The sequence below is a fragment of the Biomphalaria glabrata genome, chromosome 2, assembly GCF_947242115.1.
Source record: "Biomphalaria glabrata chromosome 2, xgBioGlab47.1, whole genome shotgun sequence".
NCBI classification, from domain to species: Eukaryota; Metazoa; Mollusca; class Gastropoda; family Planorbidae; genus Biomphalaria; species Biomphalaria glabrata.
The window spans coordinates 30,867,646-30,888,783 of NC_074712.1; the positions used below are offsets into that span (position 1 = coordinate 30,867,646).

At 34.0% G+C, this 21,138-nt stretch overlaps 1 protein-coding gene across 15 annotated transcripts in view; it reads right to left on the reverse strand.

Annotated features, from left to right (window-relative positions):
- Positions 1–19,361, reverse strand: part of LOC106077998 (calcium/calmodulin-dependent protein kinase type II delta chain-like) — a 105,000-nt gene extending 85,639 nt beyond the window's left edge. For 10 of the 15 annotated variants that reach the window (XM_056020021.1, XM_056020019.1, XM_056020016.1 and 7 more), the window contains exons 1-4: positions 19,239–19,361; positions 15,674–15,768; positions 14,400–14,414; positions 2,696–2,755 (exon numbers count right to left, since the gene is read on the reverse strand). In XM_056020021.1, the coding sequence (XP_055875996.1) occupies positions 2,696–2,755; positions 14,400–14,414; positions 15,674–15,768; positions 19,239–19,303 (235 nt within the window). In that variant the 5' untranslated portion in view covers positions 19,304–19,361. The remainder of the gene's footprint in view (positions 1–2,695; positions 2,756–14,399; positions 14,415–15,673; positions 15,769–19,238) is intronic. The other 5 variants (XM_056020022.1, XM_056020018.1, XM_056020010.1 and 2 more) reach the window with 1 other exon arrangement.
- Between the last annotated feature and the right edge of the window lie 1,777 nt (positions 19,362–21,138).

The window sequence follows — 21,138 nt, forward strand, 5'->3', positions numbered from 1 at the left end:
AATATATGGAGAAAGTAGACAAAGAGATAAGGTCAAAGATATCAGGAGATAGAGAACATATTTGGAAAAAGTAGACAAAATGATAGGGTCAGAGATATCAGGAGATAGAGAAAATATATGGAGAAAGTAGACAAAGAGATAAGGTCGAGAGAAACTAATTATTCAAGTTATATGAACACATCCATATAGACATAAGAACGCTGACATAGATTTACTGAGACCTTCCAAAAGACAAAAATAGAAAAAGGAACAGACATCGATAGTCATAAGGACTTCGTCTCATTCAACAACTGGCACATCTTGCCATCTAACATTCCATGTTCTTTCCTCAATGTTACTAATACAACTGGCCCAGCCAAAGCTAGGCAAACTATAATTTCTTGGCATCTTTTGTCAGTGCCTGGACAACGGCAACCGAGTCGGCCGATCAGAGATGGTGATGTTGAATAATTAATGGGCGAGAACTTCCATCACAGGTGGTTTCCGTGGCAGCGTCCAGCTTTCAACTGATTGGGGAATGGCCTACGAGTTGTTTAAACACTGGACGCACAAAGTCTAAAACAATGTTTCATTTAGCCAGTCGTTCATACGTACTGCACGAGAAGTCTTACTGACAATAAACACATGAGTAGTGAGAACACACACACACAGAATCATGAAGGTAATAGAAGTACGTTGCAATGACTACACCAACATTCACAAACTCAGGACTGCAAATGTTCATAGTGTTACTGAAGTGCCTAAAGAAATTAGGAACACTGTCTATGACATTTTTAGTCTTATATTCATTGTATAACTATAAAATAGCGGTAAAACAACAACAAGAAAAGAAGTTTAAAAAGTCACTAGAGATGGGATCGTGCTAATCGCGTCCCAAACAGAGCGTAAAGAATGTCAATACTTCAGGTCATGTTCAGTGTGTCAACAGAGCTGCTGCCACTCGTGACATTGAGACATTGCTTGACCTCTTCTGTGCATGCAGACGTCCAGACAAGAATGAACCAAAGTGAACAACACAAAGTGAAATGGTAGGACTTTTCACAGACAATAAACAATTTAGCCTACACTCTGTGTTACAATTTCTCAGTCTCTCGACTAGTTGCGAACCATAGATCTAGGGACATAAAATCTATGAGTCAACAAAAACTGAAATACTCTGGTTATCGTTTGAATACCCCAGGTATCACACACTGCCTAGGACTAACACTTGTGGTGTATTGTCCTCCCGTACAATCAGGAGTTTTTCAAATGACCAAGTAAACGTCCCCCCCCCCTTACCGTGTTCCAACTTACAGAGTGTTACAGCTGAGACCTAACAACAGGACATTGTCCACTAATCTAATCAAATGTCTGTACAGTAAAATCATGCCTGTGAACATTGTATTATAATCTTTTCTAGAGAGCAAAGGGGGGAAAAAGCCACTTCCTGCCACTCTGGCTATTATATCCTGCTATTACATTTGACATCGCTGCAGGGGTTTACCATGACGTTATCGATTAGGGATGGCGTCAACGGAACAATAAATCTTATTATAGGATACAAGAGTTTACTTGTATCATCACTGCCTAGAGTTGTAGTTTATACTCAAACACTTGTAGAGGCACTTGCTTTACTTCTCACAAAGATGCTTTCAAAATAGAAAATGTCAGGCTTTGCAATCACAACCTGGTTCCATTCAGAATGCATTGCGCAAAGCAATGAGACTTGGACACCAATAAGATATGAGATGATGACTGTACTGCGCACAGCAATGAGACTTGGACACCAATAAGATATGAGATGATGACTGTACTGCGCACAGCAATGAGACTTGGACACCAAGAAGATATGAGATGATGACTGTACTGTGCACAGCAATGAGACTTGGACACCAAGAAGATATGAGATGATGACTGTACTGTGCACAGCAATGAGACTTGGACACCAAGAAGATATGAGATGATGACTGTACTGTGCACAGCAATGAGACTTGGACACCAAGAAGATATGAGATGATGACTGTACTGTGCACAGCAATGAGACTTGGACAACAAGAAGATATGAGAGGATAACTGTACTGCGCACAGCAGTAAGATAAAACAAATATGTCATCTCTAACAGTTAATTACTTTAGTCTGCAACTATACTAAAGTATACAAACACAAGCTTTTAAGACTGTCTACAAAGTCTTTCAGAAGCAAAATGTAAAAATTGCTTTAAAAAAAGGAATGTATTTTCACTAAGAGTAATAAGGATATACTGATGGTACGCATGCGTTGTTTAATTTCTTGCTTGTATGTATCAATAGTGATAATGACTTATTGAAATGACCGTGATTTAGAATGGAAAAGATTAATGAAGAGTTGGTAGAAGAGTGAGGTCCTGGGGATTTGAAACTCCACTGTCTATAAGTTAAGTATTTCAAAAAGTAATAAGCTGTTTAAAGGTAACCACTACTTGAATAAAACAATCTACAGGTGAAAATGATAGCTACTTATAGGATTATACAATAAAATGATAGCTAGGTTTCTCAAATATGTATTATCATAATCTAGGATACGTAAGAACAAGAAAGGAGAAGCATCTCAATCCTTTGTTTGATTGGATTACTTTGTGATGTTATGGGAGTGCCTGCGTATTCGTGTGTATATGTTGGGAGTCAAGCAAACATTGTTCTCAAAGTGAACAGATTTCTGCAACAAATCCACTACTTACCTATATTCGGATGCTTGAGTAACCTGCATATCCTGGCTTCACGTTCCAATTTTTGGTGATCTGGAAACACGAACCAAAATAATAACATGGGTTATTGTAAATATTGAGTGGACAGAAAATGTTCTTTGTTTTATATAAGAATTTTAAATACTGAAATACAATAACTACTTCTAACAGCCCATAATAAGAGTGTGACTCTGAGACCTTATTATACAATGCATTCACCTTGTTAACTGTATGAACAATAATAATCTTTTCTTCAAGTGTTTTAAGTCCCATGACGTATTCTACAATTGGATACTACTGAATTCGACCAGCAAGCCTCATCCCTAAATATTTATACCAGACTTGCAAACAATAAAAAGAAATAATTTTCGCTAACAGCTTTTGGGCGCTAAAAGTGAATGCAAACAAATGAAGTAGCCATCCATGACAGTTAAACATGCTTCACACATCTGAACAATATCATGCACGGCGTTTTCATGTCTGTTGGCATAGTCTGATTAACTGTGTATACCATATCAACAGAGCTAGTGTTCAAAAGCCACAAACAAAATATTAAGTATAGAAAAAAAAATCTATTTGTTTGAACCAAAGGAAGAACAAAAATATATATTATAAATATAAATACATATTGTTACTATTTATAAGTGGAAACGAATCTATAAATAGCAAGCTTGTATGTGTATCCAGTGAAAAGAATACAGAAATAGTGAAAAGCCAAGTACATGGATTTAAATCACTTAACAGTGGCGTAGCTAAGGTGGGGGAGGGGGGAGAATTTGAAAATCCTCCCGGGCACCCACTTGAGGGGGGCCCCCAAATGAGTGTCCGAATTTTTTTTACATTAAGTATTAAATATTACACAATATGCAAGGGCCCCCCCAAAGAGTTCGGGCTCCTTGCCCCCCCCCCCCAAATGATGACTAATTCCTAGCTAAGCCACTGTAACCAAATAATTTTTGTGAACTTTTCAGTAGAATGGAAGCTTGCTCACGTGTAGAACCAGTCCATTGTGTATTTAGTCACCTACAGTGCTGCTACAGTCATCTTTAAATAGGGAGTCCATCACATTGTTCATTGTGTCCATGTATTGCAACATAACTCTCTCACTATAATTTTATTTATTTATAGTCATGTATTTTAACGTTTATTATTCATTTATAAGTAGTTAAAAGTTAGGCAATCCATCACTGAGTACCGGCACCTATTTTTTTTTTAAACCACTGTATATATCCACTTTCAACCTGATCTAAAAAGCTGCAACAAAGATTGCTTTGTTTCGATGATAGAAAAACAAGTTTGATAAGATTTAGAAAGTAAGTTACGACCAAAAAAAAATAAATTGTAATCCTCTAGTTAATGAGCTGAACCCCACGACTGAAGGAGGCCAACAACAAAACAATCTCTATACTTAATGAGTAAAAATGAATCTGCAAGTTATTTAAAGGCTAAATAGCTGCAGAGAGGAAAGTTAAAATATAAAATAATCATTTAAAAAAAAACATTTTATGGGAAGAACTCATGTCTTGAATAATGAATAAATGTGCAAAGTTTCAACTTGACTTGAGAATGGGGTGTGAGAGAAATGACGTGTACTACAACCTTTTTTACCAGACAGACAGACGGACGGAGTGAGATGAATCATGATAGAAACTTTGTGAAAGGAAAATATGGAAGACTTATTCAGCAATATCTATAAGTGCTGTATTGATGTTTCATAAATTTCTAAATAGCAAGCACACAATTTAGTGTTTACTTCAGTCGTAAAGCTTAGCGTTGACTAGCATGTAGTAACGAATTGGCTTTCGATCTAGTCTTAAATATACACGTGTTTTGATCATCCATAAATATTGGTTCAATCTTAGACTCCCGTGTACAGACACAGTTTTAATAGATTTCGTTGTTTTGATTGAACAGAATGTTAACTCTTTGACGGTAAGTATTCTTTTAGCAGTTAAACATTACATCATTTGTTTTTAATACCCGTAGGTCAGTAACAATGAACACGTGTTATTAATAAAAATAAAGTGACAAGGAGGTGATTGTTGAGAGCGGCACATTTTTAAATTTCCTTTAACGGTTGGCGCTCAACAAAACTTCCAAGAAAAAAACAACTGATGTAAAAGGGGGAAAAATAAGGCCATGGCAAAATAATGAATGAACTTTAAAAGTGAAAACAGGTGACAGTTTTTGAGCTAGGACATTTGAAACCACTAAGTGGGAAGGAATATTGCACGTTAAAGATGTGTCCTTGTAAATGACGACAAGCCTTCTTGACCATTACTGGTTTCACAATAAGCTACTCTAATTTCAACTGTGACAAAGGTGGCGTGAGCTAGGGACGAAGTCCTGTGGCTAACAAAGAGCCAAATTGACACAGGTTGTTCATTTGGCTTCTTTTGGTCCCTCGAGTCAAGACTTGTAGTTGTCAAATGGACGTTCCTTAATGAAAAAGAAATACTTGACATTCCTTGTGCTTCTCAGAGACAGAAGGCCTGAGCACTATGAGAAGACACGATGGCTATCTTTACACAAAATAAAATGCATCAACCCAGAGTTGTCAGAAAACTGAGCAGTACCATCCACTATAAAATAAGGTTGTATAACCATTCGACATTGTGATAAAAATATCATACAAATGGTAGATTATGTTAATAATACATTTTAGCAATAAATTACTCAACGCTCCAAAAAAAAAAAAAAAAAGGGGGGGGGGAGAGAGAAAACAAGTAGATTTTAAAAAATACTTTTTGGGAAAAAAATTAAACTGAGTAAAATTGGATCAATTACCTTGAATCAATCATATAATTATTTTGAATTAGATCTAGACTTAACATAATACATTTGTACGATTGGAAATATTTGTATTCATGTTTTTGCTTCACGTGACTTTCATGCTTATAGCTTACTCAGTGCTTTATGGTCCAATCACTTTAGTGGACTAATTGGGAAAGAGGGGGGGGGAGAGAGGTGTGTGTTATATGGGAGAAGGTTTCCGTGCTGCTTTTTCATTTTTTTAAAGTTGTCGAGACTGAATTTTATTTCGAGCCTCCACGATGGAAGGACCATTTGTTAGCCACTCAGCTATCCAAATACTTATAGAAGTAGAAAGTTTTATAGTCTATTGTTACTTTAAAAATTGAAGCGAACGACCTAATACTCTACTCTTAACTTAGTAGGCCCTACCAAAATTAATTAATTACGACTAATTGATTACCAATCGGTTATATTTTTGTTTTATTGATTCGTGTGTTGTCGACAATGAATAATAGTAAAAGATTTTTTAACTTGATTCCGAGTGGGAGAAATAACATACCGGTATACAAGATTCCATCCAGACAGAGTGAGTTAATATAAGATTTAAAAAAAGCAAAACATTTTAGCTATGCATATACCGGGTAGTTTTATTATTAAAGAAAAAAGTATACTCGCATTTCTTGAAATTAAAACAAAGTCAAAAGCATATATATGATGTTCAACATTAAGTACTGTATAGCTGTTGTTTTTTTTTTTTTGTTTGTTTTAACTGCCTAAAGCCCTTTACCAATGAAAATGGGTTAGCATTATTCACTATCGATAGTAGCCAAATTGACTATAAACTTCAGAGTACAGACAAAGCACTATATACAAAGGTCAGGTCAGAATAGGTTGGATGCGGTAAGGCGAATTGACTTATTGTTCAGGAGTAAGAATTCTTTATTCCAAGAAATGGGTTCCATGAATGAACAACGTTAAGTTCAAGGCTCATAAATATGTATAACTCTCGTACTTACCACTCCATTATTCTACCAACAAGATGCACGGCCCCGAGGAAAGAAAAAAACTAGGTACAAGTGAACAGTCCGCTCCCCCGCAAAAAATAACCCGTAAATATATATATATATATCTTCTTTTTTGAAGTTAAGTCTGTGTTCTATTATATATATATATACACACTTTCAACCTGATCTAAAAAGCTATGATGTAAAGTCTAGAGATGTGTACTAACTCCATAATCTTAAAGCACCAATTAAATAAACGTTATGTCCCTGAAGTTGTTTAAACAACAAAGCAATAAAGAACAAATTAATGCTACAGTTTAAAAGAGTAACAAGTGTTTTTGTTCAGAGGTGGACACATTTCAAAAACGTTTCTAAATCAAATGTTTTCATTAGTTACGTTTTGATTAGAAATTCACGACTTGGTGATATGTTTTTACCAAAGTCTAAGGTACTTTTTACAAAGCTTATATCAGCTTACTGTGTCTAGTAAACTAGTAAAAAGTCTGTACACGTTATATCTCGGATCTAGCTGAAATTTGCATAATTATTTATTGTACCGGTACTTGACAAAAAAGTATCTATTTAAAAATTAACCAATGAGTTAACTATCGGTAATTAATTATTTTGTTCGGTATTGAACAAGGGAAAGAAATTGTAATTGACAGATGTGGTGGTGTAAATTGATTTAGTCCTCTTTGTACTTATTGTAATTGTATAGTAAAAGTTTGAAACTAGCAATAGATATCTATAAACCATTCATAAGCAGCTCGCTGGCACAGTGGCTAGTGCATTGGCTACTGGAGGTCTTGAGATTTCAAGTCATACATTTTTTTACATTCACAGAGATACCACATTCCCCACCCCCCTCCCTATAAAATCGTGCTTTACAAAAACAATTGGTAAACATAGTTCTAACCGCACAGATTGATTAGTCTGGATCTATTACAAATTTAATGACATGATTGATAGAATTACACTTCATGTAAGCTAGGCTTTGTTTTGTCGTGTTCATTTTTTACATTCTTTTATTGTATTTAATGAGCACTATTTCCTTTAGGTTTATGTAGGCTATGTTATCAGCCGAACTAGGCCCACATATGTGAGCTGTCCATCCAAATATCAAACTGCTGCAATCACAACAGATTGCTTCAATAGCTAAACTGAAAATGTCTTGGCCAATGCTAAGCATTTCTCTATGATCGGATATTGAGTCCGGCGGAACTGTTTTCACTAACAGGAAAAGGGGGTTGGTGGGGTACCTATCGCCTAAACCAAAGAAACGGGCGGAAAGGGGGGGGGGAGCTCGTTAGCCATCGCTGGCTACTAACCTAGGAGAAGAAAATAACACTGCAGCTTGTCTACTGACTCGGGTCAATTAGGAGCCCTTATGCAGTTTGCAGCACTCACTGCTACACCTTGGCAGAGCCTGCAACGCCGCTGACCCCAAACTGTATCGGCACTTGTCGTTCCTGTGGCTACATCAGCTGCTTGGAGAGTGGGGACGTGATGTGTGGACGACAACGTTCCGACCACAGCTACTGCCCAGACATTCATCTGACTTTCATGAGATGATCCGTAGTCGCTTCGTGACTGAAGCAGACCGTGTAACAAATGTGTCAAGCTGACACAAAAGTACGAGGCAAAGTGGCGTATTTGTTTTCTCTGCAACATCTACATCTACAAATCAAATCAAATCATATGTCAACTGTGGGGGGAAATGAGTAGATAAAGTGCGCTTGTACAGAATCAAATCGTATCGAAATGTTCTAGATACGTATGCAATGATTCTGCACCATTGAGTTTATACGGGGAGGCTATGTTAAGTTTGAGAGGCAATTTTTCCTTCATACTACTATCCTTATATTAACTCGCTTTCTATCATTCTTGTATTGTTTGTGTTTCTTGAAGGTTTCGATTTCCGAAATCGATATTTGACCACTTCTACTCATCCAATCGTTATAAAATTTTGCATAAAAGCTAATGCTCGATGACAACACAGGAATGAATCAAAAAATCAACCAATTTGTTAATCCGTTAGTCGTAATTACTTGTTTTTTTATATAGAGAATGTAATGTAATAAGCTAAAGAGAGATAAGCCATATGTAGACTAAAGAATCAGGCGAATAGATTTGAAAGATAGCTAGAGTAAAATAAAATAATAAAATTTAAATTCGAAGATTATATCAAAGACTATGTTAATATAAAGAGTACCGGTATATCAAAGACTATAAGTATTACAATCAATTATTAAGAAAACTTTGTAATAGATTTGGTAATTATCATTGGCTTATTACCATTTTTACAAATGATATTTCCTTCTACAAAAATACAATAAAATTAAATAGTTCAACCAAAAAAATATACTCACATACATGAGTGATCGAAAATGATTATAAATGTTTAAGACTAAAAAGGCTTTTAACAAAATAATATAAAAAAAAAAAAAAAAGAACGCTTATATAAAATTTAAAAAACGCACTAAAAAGTATAAATTAATTATGTACTAATAATAAAAATGTTGGCTGTGTTTACAGAAATATTCAAAGTGCCGGGTGTGAAGTGTACTTTAAAATTAATTCAAAAAAACACACCCAACGCTTTGATTATTTATATACTTTTTATTCTTGTTTTTTTTTTAAAAACTATTTCTTATTTTTATTATAACATTTATGCAAATGGTTCTCTCGCAGAATAAGGTTATAAATAAAAGATATTTTTATTACAAAATTATTTATTAATGCCAAATTATTGATATGTAGTCATTTATCAAAGGAAGGATACATTTAAATCATTTAGCAAACTTGTAAACATTCAAAAAGTACCAAACAAATCAATGCCTCTTGTGATGTAGATCTATCACCACCACAAATAGCACTTCATGTTTTGATAGTAGGCTATCAAGGTGTTAAGTACTAAATCAGCAGAACATCTCAAATACAGCAAGCTATCAGCCGTATGCTCTATTGATGCCCACTTAGAGATAACAAAATGCCTCGTGATTGCGTCCGTAATAGTATTATGAGTCACTTGATCATTTTGTGTATCATCGGCTTATTACACAGGAGAGATGTTAGTTCACGTTTCTATTTCAATAGTAAGAACGTTGTTGTTAAGTACATAAAATAAGGTTTACATGAATTTAGCCAAGCAACAATGACTTGTGTGTGTGTGAGTGTCTGCTTAGCGTTGAAAGAATAAACATACTAAAACATGCGATGCTTTTATGTCTATGTGCTTGCACCATGACTTGGCTTTGTTTTGATGTTGTTAGAAATCTCTTGCCAACTACTACAAGTATAAATTCGTCATTTGTTTGTTTAAATGATACAACGTTAAAATGATACATTAGTTAAAGTTGCCATATAGCTAATCTTATATAGGGGACAGATACAGGTACGACTTAAAGTGTGAAATTCCCACCGCCTACACAAATCCAAATATCAATGTGGTCTGTGTTAAGTTTAAGACCTTGACATTGCATTTACGCAAATATTACAACGTAAGGACGGATGTCACACATTCTTTTTAACGCAGCCAAAACTATAGATGAACGCCATACCGTGGGGGCGTGAAAAAAAAAAGTTGTATTTCAGCGAGTCTCACGCTCTGAATATGTAGTTGTAATTGTTGTAGTTGTAATAGGATCAAATGTCTATATTTATGTCCGTATACATACGTATTTACACTGGTGGCTTAGATGTCATCAAACAGCTGAAATATAAGAATCGGATATGAGATTATGACTGATTATGTAAGTCACTGTACGGTCACACGCTGTGTAACGTCTGACACATAGTGTGTTGCGTCACAGGGATTGTGGACTGCAGAGCCGAGAGTTACATCTCCTAAACATTTCACGGATTTAGGAATTAATTTTTCTTTCTGAGCTCAATATCGAAATAAAAAATAAAACAAATTCCGAACAATGAGTCACAGCATGCAGACGTTAAGATTATGCATTAGTGCTTTTGTAACTGTCGTAAAATATAGAAAGACTGGAGAAGCCTATCTCTCAAACTTTAATTAACAGTTAATAATTTAGTAAGTTTTCTTTGCATGCAATGTTCATTGTTATTAGAATAAACTATACACGATAATCGAAGTCCCAATTAATAAAAGAATATTCTTTTATAAAGTCAATGTTGTTTACATATACTTTTAGATTTACTGAAATGTAGATTTCTCGATTTATGTTTTAAGATTGGTCCATACTAATTAAAACCCTAAGCTATTTAGACTAAGATTAGACCTAAAACTTATCTGCATATTTAGTATGCTGGGCAGAAAAAAAGGTAATGTCAAAGTATGATGTGTGATGACAATTTCAATGATAAATTCATTTCAAACTTAACTGTCCACTATAATTTGGAAAAAGTTATAGACATTAAATTTTGACCAGAAAATGTGTTCCTTGCGTAGTCTAGATCTAATAGAGAGATAGAGACCTGGAGTTTGGTAATGCATACACAAGAAACACACTGAAATGTTGCCAGCGTCAAGAGAAACGATAAATCGTGAAAGCACGTGAATCAGATCTGGAGCTTTTCCTAAGTCCGGTTAGTGTAGTCAGTATTGGATCAGGAAACAGTTTCTTTAGGAAGTCAAGACTTGTGTAGGAGGAAATAAATTGTAGGCCAATAACCGGTGCCTATAATGTGAGGGGTAAATGTGGCCAGCTAAGTTCAGTGAGATAAGGCATTCTAGTGATTTTGCCAGTTGTGCCTCTTGAAATGTTTGATATCTTGAGGAGAGGACGTCTAATGCAGAGTGTCATTATTGTTTAATATGGTCGATTTTCGTTTTGGGAAAGTATAAATGGACTTTTATCTAATTGGATAGTATAGTTTAATAGGGAACATTTAGGATTCAAGCTGATCAATTATATTTAAATAATAAGATAAAAATTATTTTTCGATACTATCTGGTAAATTTGGGAGATTGAGCGCCATTAACATTTTTATAACCATCCCTAAAAATGAAAACAGATAGTCGGTGAGATAAAAGCCATTATGAAAGAGAATGCGATTGAATAATTGAATAGACATTTTACAAGTAAGAAAAAAATTGACACTATATTATAAGACAATGTGGATTATTGTTTACACTTTCCAATTGAGAATCAATATTGCACAAAACCCATACGATATTTTCGCTTCTATTATACACAGTTACTGCACTAGCATCCTGAATGTCTGCTCTGGCCAAATATGTAGACTAGTGACAACTTGTTCTCCCAGGACCTCGGGGTCTACAGGGCAAGACAAGTGGATTTCATCCGTTTCTAGGAATTGTATGCCCAGAAGCCATCCACTACTTTCCCAGACCGCTGGCAGATATCCATTAGTGCTGGCTAAAACACGCGGACAGAAAATAACTTAAGCCAGAGCTCTAGACTGATACATGTAGATCTATGTATAATTGAACATACCGGTACTCTTTCTTTGCCTGGATCGATTGCTCTTAGCTAAACTATGATAAAAAAAAAAAAAAAACAAGCACCACAGTTCAATTTGAACTTGGTTTTAAGTGAACACAATATGGTCATTGTTATTTTTAGCATCTGTTTTGTTCTTCTTGTTGATGTGAGCAGCTGTCGATTTATCCACATAAATACCGAGTCGGTGACCCGATCAAAAAGTGGATGTGTGCTCTCTGCATTGAAACACAACATTCAGGTTGCCTACTCACAACAGTCGGGGTCATCTGCACTCAAAATGTGTGTCACATAATATTAGGGTGAATTATGAATAAAAAAAACGTTACAGTTACCTAAGAAGACAGGTCCCCGATCACTAAATACTACATTGCCGGTCACTAAACATTAGATCCCTGGCCACACAAGTAAAGGTCACCTACAGGTGAGAACACCATGCCCATGTCAAGTGGACCCTTGTATATTTGTATAGTGAACAAATAATGTATGCAAATGTTAGAAAAAATGTGTTATATATATATATATACATTACACATTTTTTAATTATAATTATATCAATGCATAAGGAGCTCATTTTCTCGACACCAAAGCATATCGTGTAGACACTTGCACATCCCACCCAATCTATGAAAATCTTAATCTAGTTTAAAATCGTTTGGGACAGCCACTACGACAGTCAACATTGACTACAAATTATGTCGATACATAGCTACACACTTTGAGCATGTGGGAAGGGGGGAATAGGAAGGCAGCAGCAAAGACAAGGAATCTGGTGAAAAGAGGCTAGCAGACAGCCTGAAGACGTACGTGACAGTCAGGCTCCAAGTGTAACTAATAAAGTGTCTCGTCCAAACCTTGGACCTCCCAACCTTCTCGCGCATTTTTTTTTAAAGGAAAGAAGCACGGATGGCTTTCATCATCTATGTGTTCGCTTCTCCATTGTGTGAGCGAGTGAGTACAAGAGAGAGAGAGAGAAGGGGGGGGGGGGCGAGAGGTGTGCGCGTGTGTGTGTGTGCTTTGGTGGCGTGAGAAGAGGACTAACAAACAAGATATCGAGCTACGGTTGGGGGGGGGGGTGTAAGAGGGGCACACAAACAGGTAATCCTTGATTACACGACGTGCAGACTTTCAAAACTGAACACAATGTTTCATAACTGGGCAAGGTTTCATAGGTTTAGTTTTACAACTTTAGTCAATGACAAATACGCTTGCTTTTAAAACTAGTATTTGATGCAATGCATTTTTTTTTTATTTTATCCAAGCCAATTCTCTGCAAAGACAAAGACAATTTAGATACAATACTAATTGAAGACATTGAAAATTATGACTACTCCCATGCCAAAAGCGACTATAAAGCCTAAAACTAATTTCAGAACTACAAGCCAGTGTTGTTGCTATTTTTGTAGAACATTTCAATGAGTAAGTCTGAACCGCTTATAACAACGTGAATCTCTCCGCGTGGAAAGAAATCTGCTTGTCTATGTACATAGTGGAATAAAGTCACGAGTTAATCTTTTTTTTTTTTTTGTTTACTAGCCAATCTCAATAGGACTCTTCCATGTTCTTACATAATGTAAACTTTTTTAGATTAACTGTCATTTTAGTTCTCGTGTTTTTGTTTGTAATGTTGTTACAGCGCCTTGAGCCTACATTTTGTTTGTTAACAGCGCTTTATAAATAAATTATTATTATTAGTCAACGTAGAATACACAGAAAACAATGGAATGAAATAGTGGAAGTCCTATGCAGACATCAGACATAATGCTAGAGTGTGACAAGTTGCTATATGGTACTCAGAAATTTTGAAAAAATAAAAAATTGTTGGTTTCTAATTTAGGCATGATTTTATGATTATGATATATATGATTATATATTATGATAAGCCTGAATATATTATGATATAATGTCAGTTATTATTCTTACAAGCTTCTCAAATCTAAAAGTTGCAGCTGCTATTCAAAAACTAGACTATATCATTAAGAAAAAGCCTTTGTAAATTTGCATATTTTTTAAGTGCTTGCCCTTAAAAATTTGTTTACTGAAGACTATGCATTATAGAAGGTGCTCTTGAGAAAAAAAAAGAAAAAAAAAAGACCAAAAAGTGCTAAATGGTCATCTCAGAATAAGAAGTAAGAAGTATAAACTGAGATAAAGTTGGCCACCATATAAACCTTCCTCACTCCAAATGGAATTAGTCTTTCATAAATCAGCATTAGGAGAACATGCCAGTAAATAACACATATATTTGTATTTATCAAACTGTATGTATGGTAAACAGAATTTCTTGCAGGTGATTAATGATGCTACATAAATATAAAAGTTAATCAAAATATTAGGGAAACAAATATGCACAATGATGGTAAGGTGTGTTAAATTTAAACAATTTAAACAAGCTCAACCAAATTATGTAGGTAAAAAAAATTGTTTTAATAGCAGCCAAAGTAAATAGATTACATAAAAAGTCAATGATTAAAAAAAAACGAAACAAAAAAAAAGATGTATTACCATCATTGTCTGAAGCTAATTTCATAGTGATAAAAAAAAAAGCATTTAAAATTAAAGTTATGATCATAATGAGAATAAACTTAATAGTTAACAAGTAGGTTAACAGTGACAGATGAATATGTTAAAATACTGAGCGATCTGTAAAATAAATATGTTTTGTGTACATCTGAAAAAACAAAAACATTCAAATCATTTATAATATCATTTCTAAATATGCAAACAACATTATAGTAACAGATTACAGAGACACATAATGCGCAGGTTAAAAAAAAATGTAGGGAGGGGAAAGACACAAAATAAATAAATAAATTTCACAACTAAGTTATTACTACACAGCTAAAGGCTAAACAACTACATTGATACATCCCATTTGTAAACAACTACATTGATACATCCCATTTGTATTCAATGGCAGAAAATGGTAGGGAGGGAATAAACAAACAGAGGCATCTACACAACTCTGTAGCACAAATGAAACCAGTAACAACAAACACTAGCTAACAGCAGGACACAAACAGCAGTCAAAACTTGCTATTTGAATATATATATATATATATATATATATATATATTATATTTTAATCAAGCACTTGTATTTATTTCAAAGTGGTTTCAGAATTCTGCTAAGAACTGAAAGTTGGGTTGACAAGCTACTGCTAGATAATGCTTTGGATATTTTAAAATGCTTATTAAGTTAGAGACAACAAGGTTTGACTGTATCATTACTACAACTTACTACACATTTATTTAGGGGGCATTTTTCAACAGACAAAAATAATTATTTCTATAAAACTTTAATTTATTCTATTATAAACTTTTACGCCTTTATTTTTTGAATGAGCAGGCACTTATTGCAAGGGTTATTACTAATAGAATATTAAATTTAATAAATTAAATTCAATTTAATTAGCGTTACCTCCACCATTTGCAAAAAAGCTAATCTAATGATGATGCAAGCTATTTCAAGAGTTAACAATAAATAAACATATAGTACATTATACTTCATGTATTTAGATTAATTGGAATTTATAACACTTTCTTGACTTTAAAAAGTTTTTTTAAAGGATTTTTCATGTGATAAATCTAGTCTGAAGAGCTGAATGTCAAGGATATAAATAAATGTAGAAAAAAAATCATGGTAAGAAAAAAAAATCTTTATTTAAATGCCTTTAAACCAAGCTTAACACATTTACTTCCCTGTATCTTTAGGTATCTAGATTAAATAATGAAAAAGTAGCACTACTATCTTTTAACAATAATAAAATCAATTTTTACCTCTGGCAGACAATTTCTTGGTATTAATTATTTTTGCAGCAAATTCTAATCCAGTGGCTTTTTGCACACATCTCTTCACAATTGAGAAAGCTCCCCTAGTGAAATAAAACAAAATTCAATGAATGTGATATTTTTGCACCTATAAATGTTTAGAGCTACATAAAAAAAAATTAGTCTAGATAAGTTGTACCTGAATAATAAGTTTTAGAAAGAAATTCAAACAAAATAATTAATTAATAAAGAAATGGAATGATAGTTATAGATCTAGTACTATATGTTCACTGACAGTAAATAAAAAAAAAAATATCCTGGCAGGTGATATATATATATATACATATAGGAAGTTGATTTCTTATTTAAACAAGATTATAACTCAAGTTCCTGACATAAAAAGAAAAAAAAATCATTTATAAATAAGTTTGGCTGGTAAAACTATTTTCACTAACTTTGAAAGTGTCAAAATGGGGATGAAGAATGCTAAGCTAAGGTTCTATCCACTGCATTAGACTCACCATCCAAGCATAAAGTGGGTTACTTACAAGCAATCATATACTAAACATAAATGTAATTTGTATAAATGGCTCATAGAATGATGTTGACGATGTTGAATTTTAGGTCTAAAAAAGCTATTTTAAAGAGCTCTATCACTGATAGTTAAATTTTGTTATTCATTGTATATATTAAAGCCTTTCAAAAGAAATCAAACTAACAAAGAAACAAAAAGTAAGATCGAAGTAGGCTTACAAGTCATGCCTATATAAATAAGGTACTCTCAAAGAAGCAAGGATTTATGACCATATTTGTTTTGTTTTGTTGCTTTTGCATTTCTTTTTTTTTTTCCCAACACTATTGAGGGCATGTGGAAGTGGATAAGGAGAAAGAAAGGAGCTGGGCCAAGAAGAGTAGGGGGCAGGGTGCCAAAGCATTCTTAAAATGCATTTTCATTAGACATGGGAAAGATCTCTTTGTTACTCTGTTTTTGGCTAGATATTATATTATATTATATATATATAGGCTAGGGGCCTATATATATAATGACTAGTTACATACATCAAAGTAGAATATGACAAAAGTAACCACAAATTAAATTTAAATATGATAAACAAAATGAACAACAGGATATATAAAGAATTAGCCTATAGATATAGATTTCTATAACAAGATCTAAATAGAAAATGGCAGGTGCATTATAAATTTCACATGCATACAGGATTAGAGAGTTGTTAAACTGTATGCACATATGTTGCAAGTATCTTGAGATATTTTAAGTACATGAATGATCATCTATAGAAGAATAGCGAAACAAAGAGATATTTTCATGTGGTCAGTTTTCTCTGAATTTTAGAGCCAATTGTTCTTCATAAGTTGGGACAAATGAAAATGAATGGTATTCCCTTAAATTCAACATTATCTAACTATAGATCTATCTAGATCACTCTATACTCAAATCTAGATCTAGATAGAGTAAAGCCGCCTCATTGAACACATATTGCACAATTTTTAGCATTCAAATTTTTATAGTTCCATATTGGTTAAATCTAGGGAAAAAATGAAACCTATAAACTTGTCATCAATTGGCCTATAAAAATGAATGTTGAAATGTTTTACTACACATAGACTAATTATAAAATACTATGTCAAATAGGGGTGGGTAGGTATATATGCCAAAGTGTCTACCTCAGCAAAAACATTTTTTCCCCGACTACAGTATTGAAAGCCTTGTAAACCATATCAACAATATGTATTAATTTATATGGTTTAATTTAAAAATTAAGTATGATGTGGCAACATTTCCAGAATTATAAACCTTACACGCCCCCTTCCTCCTATATATATATATATATAGAGAGAGAGGGAGAGAGAGAGATCTTCTTAAAACTAGAGTAGTTTATGCTATTCGGACACCTATGGGCCAAAATTTCAAAGTTTTACTTTGACAGCGCATTATTTGACAATGGTTCGGCATAGAAAAGAAAATGAAGTATCAAAATCTTCTTTAGTTTAAGGAGAATAAGGATGCTTACTTATATTTGTACCCCTAACTATAGTTGTTATTATATTTAAGGTCAAAGAGGCCATGTGTTTTCATTTAATTCAAACAAATTCGACCCACATTATTTGATTCCGGACACCATAATTTATTTCAGACAGTCTCTATATTTAGGCATCAATAAACTCAAATTTTAATACTATATTAACATTAACTAAATTTTAAGATCCCCAGGCATAGCCCCTCACATGAAATCATTAAGATGTTTTCAAATTATGCATAAATACACACAAAAAATAAAAATATGAACACACTTTTTCTACCAAAATTAGGTCACTGGGATAGTGACTTCTACACAGACTTTTAGACATTTTATGTTTGCATGATTAGATGTATATTGAATGTTTGTGTTTTTTGTTTATTAATTTAATAAATTTATAATACAGATGATCTTTTGTAGTATAGTACAGGTTAGGATAGCCATTCTTGCCTAAATAGCTGAATCCTCTATATTCTCATTATATATAAATCTAGATCTATCTAGTAAGTCTAGATCTAGGCATTTAACTTCATTCAATGTATCAAGATCACTCCAAACATTTGCCCATTTATTCTCTATAAAAAAAATATATATATAATATAAGATCTGATGTCCAAAACTGGCTGACTGAAATAAATTTTGATAAAGAAAATCGTAATTTAATACAAACACCCTATTAATTTTCTTTTGTATGGAGTCAAACAACTTGGCTAATGAATCAAATAAATCAGCTCCAAAAACATTATAATAAATATTGCCGGCTCATTAGCATAGACTTAGCCAATCAAAAAATATAGTCTTAACCCTATGAAGAGGTAAAGTCATCCTGGTAACATAGGCGTCATAGGAAACAACAACCTGACTTACAAATTTGAAATTCTTTTTTCTTACATAAAAAGATAGCTAAATGGAAGGAAACTGGGTTAGAATCATTGGAAAATGGACAAGCACAATTACAGTGTGCTAGTTTCATATATTAAATTTCAAAATAAAGATGTAATGAACACAAAAATAGCTGAGTGTCCAAATTCATGTAATGTCCGAATTCATGTAATATCCGGATTAAATAAACTACTCTTCTAGATCTAATCTATATTATTTTTTTATATATTATATAGATCTATACTATTAATATAGAATCTAGACATATGACTCTAGAATCAACTAAACTAAAATAATCTAGATCTAGAATAATCTAGATTCATAGAATAGATCTAGACTTTTAGATCTAGATCAATATAGAATCTAATCTAAATTAGTAGATCTAGATCTATAGTATATGCAGCGAACTAAAGTTACAGTGATTTACAGTGTGAGTGTGCTGATGCCGACACACAGCAGACGACTCGTTATCAACCGTACTGACTGCTGTAGTGTTCAACTTTTATGTAGTTTTAGTTTACCGAGCGATGGATCAAGGGGCGATTCAGTGAGTGTTAAAATGAGCATGTCAGTATGACATTCTTAAATTGTAAAAAGAAATAGTTGCCCTACGTCAAAGCTAATATAAATAAAACAATGACTGGCCTACTTACTTTCCTAACTCCTCCTTTAATTCGTAAATATCGCTAAACTTGGCGGTGGACGTTTGGGCCGCCATATTGAATGTTAAATGACTTCATAACATCACTCTCGGAATATCTCGCAGGCCTAGTAAATGCGAGATCCAAAGAAACCCTTCCCTACTTCTACCATTACCGTACTCCGAGCAAGCTTGGCCTCTTTAATTAATTCATTTATTGTTTAGACAGGAAAGCTTTTGCTGTATTTCAATTTAGATCTTCTGAGAAATGTAAATTCGTTTTAAAAGCCATATTGAATGTAGGAAGTTTGAAGTTTCCTTGTTAAAAGGCTGGAAGTTTTTTGTTTTTTTTAAATGATACGTCAATATAATATTATAGCCTACATTTATAGGCTATTTCAAACTATTCTAGACCTTGATCTACATTATATCAATAATAATCTTAATTTAATAATATAGGTCTAGTGTCTACAGCTTTGTAATATCAAGGCCTCTGTTTAACAGACTTTATTGTAATTGTGTATTGATTTAAGCAGGGCCGGATTAAAGGGAGGGCAGGCGAGGCTACACCCCGGGGAATCCACAAGGGACCTTCTTAAAGGATATACCTGGACATGGGCGTATTATAGCCAGGATTTTTTTTCGGGGGTGGGGGGATTTTTCTCTTCCCCCCCCCCCGAATATATATATATATATATGTTTGTATGGATTGATGTGTGTGTGTACACAATTAATCTCTATTACATTCTGGCCCTTCATTCTTTTGGAAGACGTTTATTGTGCACTTGAATAGGTTATTCCTGGATTTAATGAAAAAATTGTAGACTCCTCGCCCTTGCCAGCAAGTGGTCTGGGGGAGCGCTGAGAGCTCCCCCAACGCGGGGCGGAGACCCGACGCCAAGCACTATTTCTGGTATTGAAAGCCAACTAAATGCATATTCTTAGGTACCAACAGTGCATTATTTTGCTATTAAAAAGTTGTATTTCAAAAACTTAATGTGCTATTCTTACTGACTTAGACCCGCCCGCGCCGTTCGGCGCATTTGCTGGCAAGCTGTCTTTCACAAAAATCTGTCACTAGCATTGTCTGAAGCCTCTTCCCACCTGCTCTGAGGACCTCCATGAAAGTGTGGCGCCAAGTTGTAGGCCTACTATGATGTCATCGCAACTCTTATTATGCGTAATTCATTTTGTCGGAGAACATGTCCCACAAGCCTAATTTGACGCTCTGTCACAACCTTACTAAGGGGTCGACTCCCACTTCGGCGTAAGATTTCAATGATTTAGACCCGATCTCTATAACTGACTCATAAAATCTGTCTTAGCCATCTTTGTTGAGCCACATTTAGTTCGTTTCAATTTCGGCAAATGACTATTCACTGCACTTTATTAATGGAACCCCGCCACTGGTAGACATGTGCAACTTCTCTTGACTACGATCTTGGAATTAGGTGACTATTTTGCTTTAGATGTTATATCGAAAAGGGAAGTTTTATCGTCAAAATCATCTGTTGGGGGGTTTTAAACTAAAATATATATTCAAAACCCCATTTAGCTATGGTCATAGAATTTGGTTACTGTAGTTTGCTTTAGATTAATTTAGAAATAATATTGAAGAGAGAGGCTATCAACCTTAAAACGCTCTGTAGGGGGATTTTAAATTCAAAACTATCTTGAGGGGTTTTAAACTTAAAAAAAAAGCCATCTGGAGGAGAGGGGTTGAAACTCAAAACTCCCATTGGCTTGGCTACGCTCAAAGTATTTTAGTGTGTAATTTGCTTTTTTTTTTTATATTGAAGAGGTATTTTTTTTTTACATCAAACCCCTCTGAAGGGAAATTTAAACTCAAAACACCCAAATAGGCTCGGCTACGCTCATAGAATTTTGATTGCGAAATGTTTTTTTTTTATTTT